This window comes from Lipotes vexillifer, unplaced genomic scaffold (genome assembly GCF_000442215.2).
Source record: "Lipotes vexillifer unplaced genomic scaffold, Lipotes_vexillifer_v1.1 scaffold72, whole genome shotgun sequence".
NCBI classification, from domain to species: Eukaryota; Metazoa; Chordata; class Mammalia; order Artiodactyla; family Lipotidae; genus Lipotes; species Lipotes vexillifer.
The window spans coordinates 570,686-578,166 of NW_006769482.1; the positions used below are offsets into that span (position 1 = coordinate 570,686).

The following is a 7,481-nucleotide window of genomic DNA, read 5'->3' on the forward strand; positions in this document are numbered from 1 at the left end:
TCTTACCCTCCAGCGCGGGTCGCCGGGACCCCTGGGGCAGGCGGGGAACGACCGGGCGCGGGGTGGGGCGAGCGCCAGCGGGACCTGGGGAGAGGGTGCGACAGGAGGGGCTCAGGGGAGGGACGGAGGGGGAGGGCATGGGAGGTGGGGGAGAAGAGTGCGTCGCCCGGAGCGCGGAGAAGGCTTGCCGCGCACGACCGAGAGCTGCGCAGGTGGGTGGGAGGTGAAGGGGGCTGCAGAGGAGGGCTTTGGGGCGGGACGCGGGGGCAGGAGCGTCGGGGGCGGGGCCCCTCGGCTCCCTGGAGGCGGGTGCTGTGTGTGCCGCTGCTGCGGCCGCTGCGTCTGGGGTCGCGGCTCTCTGTGAGTGTACACCCCCCTCCCCAGTACGGACGCTCTTACTCCTGCCGGAGGCCGAGGCTCAGGCCCGTGCCGAGGTCCGGGTACCCGGCTGTGCGAAGGGACCCAGGCTGCAGGTGGACGGTGACCGCAGGTGACCGTCCGCCTGCAGGTGATCAGCCACCTGCACTCACTGCCGCCCCTCCTCCGCCTCGTTTTCCCGCAGGTGTCCGTGCGCTCCGGCTCACCTCCCCGCGTCTCCCGGCAGGTGTCCTCCCGCTGCAGGTGTCCTCCCGCTGCAGCTGTCCAGACTCCCGGCCATGGTGGACGTGCTGGGCGGGCGGCGCCTGGTGACCTACGACGGCACGTGGGTGGAGGCCGAGGCGGCGCTGCAGAACAAGGTGGTGGCGCTGTACTTCGCCGCGGGCCGGTGCGCGCCCAGCCGCGATTTCACGCCGCTGATCTGCGACTTCTACGCGGAGCTAGTGGACCAGGCGCGGCCGTCCGCGCCCTTCGAGGTGGTCTTCGTGTCCGCCGACGGCAGCGCTCAGGAGATGCTGGACTTCATGCGGGAGCTGCACGGCGCCTGGGTGGCGCTGCCCTTCCACGACCCCTACCGGCAGTGAGTGGGGACGGTTTGGGGGTTCTGGGAGCTGTTGGGCGCGCCTCCCAACCCCCATCCCAATCCCTCATCCCTGTGCTTCTCCCAGCTGTCGCGAGGTCTTTGATAACCCCATCCCCACCCCAACCCGTTCGAGCCTCTCTCAGCTACATCGTAGTTGCTGCTTAGGCTTCCCAGGGAGGCTCTAGCAGTTGGCTGACAGGGAGCATCTGCATCACCATGGGCGCTTGGTGAGCCTGGGCAATGGCCTACTCTAGCCTGTGACTCAGCGGGTCTGAGGCTCCGGGAATCTGAATTTATAAGGAGTTCTGGTGATGCTGATGCTGCAGTCCAGGAAGCCCGCTCTGGTGAATCACAGCCCGGGGACGCCCCATCCTACAGCACAGGAAGATACCGCCCCTTATCTGGAGAGCGGAAGAGGGACACCCAGAAAGGCCGCTCAGGTCAGAACTGGAGACCATGGGTTGACTGATGTGGGCCAGTAGTACAGGACTGGGGGCCAGGTGCTGCAGGGGAAGGGTCAGGACTCAAGGGCTGGAGGAACTTAGTGCCAGGCCACGTTGCAGTTTAATATTTCTGGCAGTGACTGAAATTTCATTAAGACGTCTCCTGCTCCTATAACTGTAGAAAGAAGCAGGTTCCTGGACTCTTGAGGAGACTTGTCAGAGGTGACAAAAATCCTTTCTCTCTGAAGGGATCTTGCCCCACCCTTGCTTTAGAAAAGACGTAACATGGCAGGGAACCTCAGCTCGGTTGGATTTCAGAGTTTGTGAGCAAACTGGAAATTGACCCTAGTGCTCTATTGGATGTGGTCAATGAGCTCCATGGAGAGGAGGAGGGAGAAGCTGGGGGAGGTGGTAGGACCTGGGAGGGGGAAGAAGGAGGAGGAAAAGGAAGGATGTGGGGGCTTCCCTGGTGGCGCAGTGGTTGAGAATCCACCTGCCAATGCAGGGGCCACAGGTTCGAGCCCTGGTCCGGGAAGATCCCACATGCCGCAGAGCATCTAAACCCATGCACCACAACTACTGAGCCTGTGCTCTAGAGCCCGTGAGCCACAACTACTGAGCCCATGTACCACAACTACTGAAACCCACACGCCTAGAGCCCGTGCTCTGCAACAAGACAAGCTACCACAATGAGAAGCCTGCACCACAACAAAGAGTAGCTTCCACTCGCCACAACTAGAGAAAGCCCACACGCAGCAATGAAGACCCAGCAGCCAAAAATAAATAAATAAAATAAATTTTTTTAAAAAAAGAGGGGCTTCTCTGTTGGCGCAGTGGTTGAGAGTCTGCCTGCCGATGCAGGGGACACAGGTTTGTGTCCCGGTCCAGGAAGATCCCACATGCCACGGAGCGGCTGGGCCCGTGAGCCATGGCCGCTGAGCCGGCGTGTCAAAAAAAAAGGAAGGATGAGGGAGGGAGGGAGGGAGGGAGGGAAGGAGGGCTTGGGGAGTGGGGAGGTGGAGAGGGGAGGGGGAGGACTTTGTGGAGGATTTGCAGAGAGGAATGGAGCACAGGCACCGATCGTCTGGCATGTTGGGGGTCTTCTCTGGTGTAAGAGTCCATATGTAGGTTTATTGCTCTTCACAAAGTACATTACACCACCGTCCCTTAACAAATATGGAGGTGAATTTCTGGGTTTTGTTTTATAGCAGCATGTGTTGCATTTTTCTGGGGATTAATATTCAGTTGTGGCATTTCCTCCCCCCACAAAAAATTAATTATTCTGAGATGGCTTTCCTTCTGGACAATTAAAAATGGAAGCTAACTTTGTAAAGTTCCCTGGAGGAGTCATTTTCCCCCAGCACATGCTTTTTGGTGATGCCGAGGAAGAAGTGAGGCCCAGGCCCTCGACGGGGGGGGTGCCTGCTTCCTGAGGCCTCACTCACAGCAGGATTAGGAAAGTCTTCGATGATAAATCCAAATGCCCGTGATTTACTTGGCGGAAGGTTTCATATACCTTCACATCTAGTGGTGGTTGTAAAATTTTTGATTTGCTTAGCATTCAAGTTATACACAGCTTTTGAAAGAACATACTTAGTTTTGAAACTGACAGAGTGACAGTGTTAGTAATAAGCTCAGGCCCTGGGCAGAGCCCAGCTGAGGGACCTATTCATGGGGTGACAGTAGGTAAGGTATTCAGTCTCCGAGTATAATGATACCTCACAGGATGGATGAGGACTGTGCTGATGCACAAATTCAGAGCATTGTCAGCTGGTTGTGTACCAGGACTTTGTGTCTGTTGCCCATTTCACGGTTTTGAGGAACAGGGACTGGTACTCCTGGCTCTGGAACCTGTCCTTTTGGCTACGGCTTCCTCTCCCAGGGGACACTGAGCCTCAGTACAACCTTGCTAGGAGTGGGGTGCGGGGGGTTGCCGTGCTCCCTCCGCTTCCCGGAGGGAAGCCTTATCTGGTCAAGGCCCATTCAGTCCACTACAGGTGCTGAGCTGTTCAGGGCACAGGCAGCTGCACTCCGCCAGCTCAGGCTGGCCAGCCTGACCTTGGAGGAATATGGAGGGGGGGTTTCTTTGGGGGGAACTTAGCTCCTTGTGCCTCCCCCTTTCCAGACTGAACTTTGTTAATCCTGTCATTGCAATTTATAAGTTAGGAAATGTGGTATTCTGTGGGAAATTCTTGGAGCTAGGCCCTAAATTCTGTTCATCCCAGCCTGCATTTTGGAATCAGATCATGAGCAAAAATGGAAATAACTGCCACCAAGGAGAACTAAAGAATGTAGGAAGCCTCCAGGAGGCCTTTTTGGAAGTTCTTAATTTGTGCAGAGCACGGCATCTGCTTGGTGCTGTGAGAAGATGGGTCCAGAACAGTCATCACCAACCAGTCATGGTGAGGGACCCCAGGCTGTCTTCCCTCAGAGGCCAAAGCATGTCATCTGCTGTCCACTGGATTTCTGCTGACCAGCCTGAGGCTCAGGAGGAGATAGATCATCACAGAACCCACACACACATCCTCCCGCCTGGGGTTACCCCAGGCGTGGCTGGAGGTGCCGCTGCAGATGCACCTGCAGGAAGAGAATGCCTAGAGCCACTCACCTGTCCTCAAGGTCGCGTGGATCTTGACTGTCCAGTGCAGCCGGCATACAGGACCCGGCCTAGAGAGGCAGATGTTTACTGACGTCCCTACAGCTAGGGGCAGCGTGGGCCAAGGGCGGGCTCTCAGGTCCCGCCCAGATGCCTGTGTGCAGGTAGGCAAGAGGCCTGAGAGGGGGGACAGCATCTAAGACCAGGCTCTGTCCTGCCTTCCTTCCCTTTGTTATGGGCCCAAGAGCCAAGTAACAGCTTCTGACTTTGCCAGCAGGAATTTCTATCACTTGCAGCCTGGCATGTGAGACCCACTCAGTCCGTGTCTCGCACATTCCCCTCCAGCATTTGACCCACGATCACCTTGTTTTCTTCCCTTTCCACCTGTGTTCTGCCAGACTGGAAAACTGATGTTCCAGAGTACTCCACACACTTTTCCACCTCCACAGGTCATACACATGCTGTATCCTCCAACCCTGGAGCCTCTGCTTCTCTGCCTAGTAGCTCCTCCTTTGTGCCCCTGGGGACACGGGGAACATGTCTGGCCCCAGAGGCCTATGCCCTCCATAGCTCGAGCCAGTGCCACCCCTGTGCTAAGGGTATGTGTGTGTGGGGGTTGGGGGGGCGTGTCTCTGTAGTCTCTAATGTTAGACCAGACATTGTTCAGTGCTTGGCGCCTGCAGGGCACTTGTTTGATGGATGCTCAGAGCAAGTAGAGATATGCTCTGTAATGGTCTGCCTGTGGCTGAGATGGAAAGAGACTGGAGGCAGAAGTTGCCATGGCAACCCAGAAGCAGTTGTGCCAGGGATAAGGATGTTCTGCTTTAGGTGGAGGGAGGGAGCCAATGCTGCAACTGCACACAAAGAGAGGAGGAAATGAGCTCTCAGATTTCCCCGAAATGGTTAAAATTCTGTTATCACTTCGTTCTGCCCAGCAACAAGGCTCTTTCCTTTCTGAGGCTTGGTCTATTCTCTCTGGACACAGTGCCCAGAGGAGATGGAGATGACTTCGGGGAGAGGAGGGTTGTTATGTGTCTTTCCCACATGGTTCCAAGGTTATAGCTGTCCCCAAGCAGAGGCTGCCAGGGTGGGGATTTGAGGGCCCACACTGGGTGACTCTTTGAAAAGAAGCTGGAGCAATGAACTGTCTTCAAACCTCCTTCTCGTTTCTCAAAGCCCCACCTGGTTCCTGATATCCCCGTGTCGTCCCTTTTTCCTTCCAATCTTGGTAGAGCTTTGCTCTTTTTTTTAGTCTAAGAATCGGGTTTGCCTTTGTTGCTCACCCCATGTTTATTCATTTCCTTGTCCAGTGATTTCTGTCCTCAATCTTCTTTTGCCTTCTTTCTACTTTCCTTGTAATTGCTTCATCATTGTTTTTCTAGCTTCTTGAATGAAATGCAGAACTCATCTATATAGAGGCCTTTTAGTTTTGGATAAGAGTGTGTAAGACATAACTCTCTGTGTCTAATTGTATCTATAGCTTGGGACCCATAGTATATGGGCATTATGATTTCATATATAATATATGGTTATTTAGTTTTTAACTGATTCCAAAAATTATTGCTTATTGGTTTCCAATTCCATTATGTCATTAAGTGGTCTGTGTATCACTGATTATTTGAAATATATTAAGATCCCTTTATGACCGAGAACATGACTGGCTTTGTCACTATTTCATAGATGTTTGAAAACAAGGCATATTTTCTCTCCATTGGGTGTAGGTACTGTGTTTTTTTTCCTGCTTGAATTAAGATTTGTCTTGGCCTTGGATACTGGAAAGCAGCAGGAAGGGCCTGATGGAGGCGTCATGGGGGAGATTTAGTAACAGGAGGGTCTCAAGTGCATTTTTCCTTCCAGTCAGTTTTACAGCCCTGAGGGCGACAGATGAGGGAAATCAGACTACAGTTAATGTGAGGCCCTGGCAAGCTGGCTGTGGTAACAGGACAGGGATTTTCACCCAGCTGTCCTGTCTTGAGGGTACTAATCCCTGTGAAGGTTATGGGGAGACTTGCAAAACTAAGAAGGCAGAAGCTCCTTTCCTTAAATGAATACAAATAATTTTGTGAAATGGTCACTCAAGGGGTTACATGTGACAGTAAAATGTTTCACCCATAATGTTAATCAGTGTGTCCTTGAATCTGTAAGGCAGGAAGTCTAGTAAGCCTTTGTATTTATCTAGAACTCATGGAATTTTAACTTTTGCTCTTATACGTACCTGATGTATTTAAACCTCCTGAGATGTAAGAGGGATACAAATTTATTGGGTTATTTGTGGGTTTAAAATTGCACTGTGCAATTTGGCAGCCACTAGCCACATGTGGCTACCTAAATTTAAAACTGACTAAAACAGGGAATTCCCTGGCAGTCCAGTGGCTATGACTCAGTGCTTTCACTTCCATGGCCCGGGGTTCAATCCTTGGTCAGGAAACTAAGATCCCACAAGCCGCTTAGGGCAGCCAATAAATAAATAAATAAATAAATAAATAAATAAATAAATAAAATTAACTAAAACCCAAAATTCAGTTCCTCAGCCTCACCAGCCAGATTCCAAGTGCTCCGTAGTCACATGTGGCTGTGGCTGTGACATTGGGCAGCACAGATGCAGAACAGTCCCATCACTGCTGACATTCCTCTGCGACAGCACTGTCTTGGACCCAGCTAGCAGCAAGAAGAAAAGAGCCCAAAGGAATCCTCAGCCCAGTGGGAGGGCTCACTGGGCAGGCTCACTTGCAGCTAGCAGCAAGAAGAAAAGAGCCCAAAGGAATCCTCAGCCCAGTGGGAGGGCTCACTGGGCAGGCTGGGTTCTAATGCTTTGCAGGCTCAGCTGGCACTGGGGAGGCGCTGGTCCCTGCAGACGTGCAGCAGCCTGGCCTGTCTCACGCTGACCCTCGGTCGCCCTCTTCTCTCCCACAGTGAGCTGAGGACCAGGTACCACATCGTGGCCATCCCCAGGCTTGTGATCGTGAAACCTAGCGGGGATGTCATCACTGACAAAGGGCAGAAGCAGATCCGGGAGCGGGGGCTGGCCTGCTTCCAGAACTGGGTGGAGGCAGCTGACATCTTCCAGAATTTCTCCGGTTGAGCTGGGGGGATCTCCGGGGACCTGGGCAGGTGTGTGTCACTCCTGTTGCTGCAGCGTGAACATGACAGAGAAGAGGAGCATCCTGTTTCCTTTCTTGATGCTGGTGGTTTCTTTCAGAGCGGAAGCACTCAGCTGTGATGGAAAGAAAATATTGCTCAGGGAATGCCCTCCTTGTAGCCTTGTTTGTAGTTATTTTTATTATTCTTTTCATAGCTTTCTTCACATGAGCTTAAGTGTGTTCACATTGAGCTATTGGAAATCTATGCAAAACATGTATTTATACAGGTTCTTCAGGTGAAATAGCATATTTATTGATACATTTTCTGGAGATGCCTTTATTTTAATGATATGCTTTCACAAGTATATTTATTACTAGAGTTTGCAGAATCTATTTGCTTT

At 52.7% G+C, this 7,481-nt stretch overlaps 1 protein-coding gene across 1 annotated transcript; it reads left to right on the plus strand.

Moving 5' to 3' along the window:
• Positions 1-656: 656 nt before the first annotated feature.
• On the plus strand, positions 657-7,082 carry NXNL2 (nucleoredoxin like 2). The gene is made up of 2 exons (XM_007445635.1): positions 657-958; positions 6,914-7,082. The coding sequence occupies exons 1-2, from the start codon at positions 657-659 to the stop codon at positions 7,080-7,082; spliced, it is 471 nt and encodes a 156-aa protein (XP_007445697.1).
• Positions 7,083-7,481: the final 399 nt, after the last annotated feature.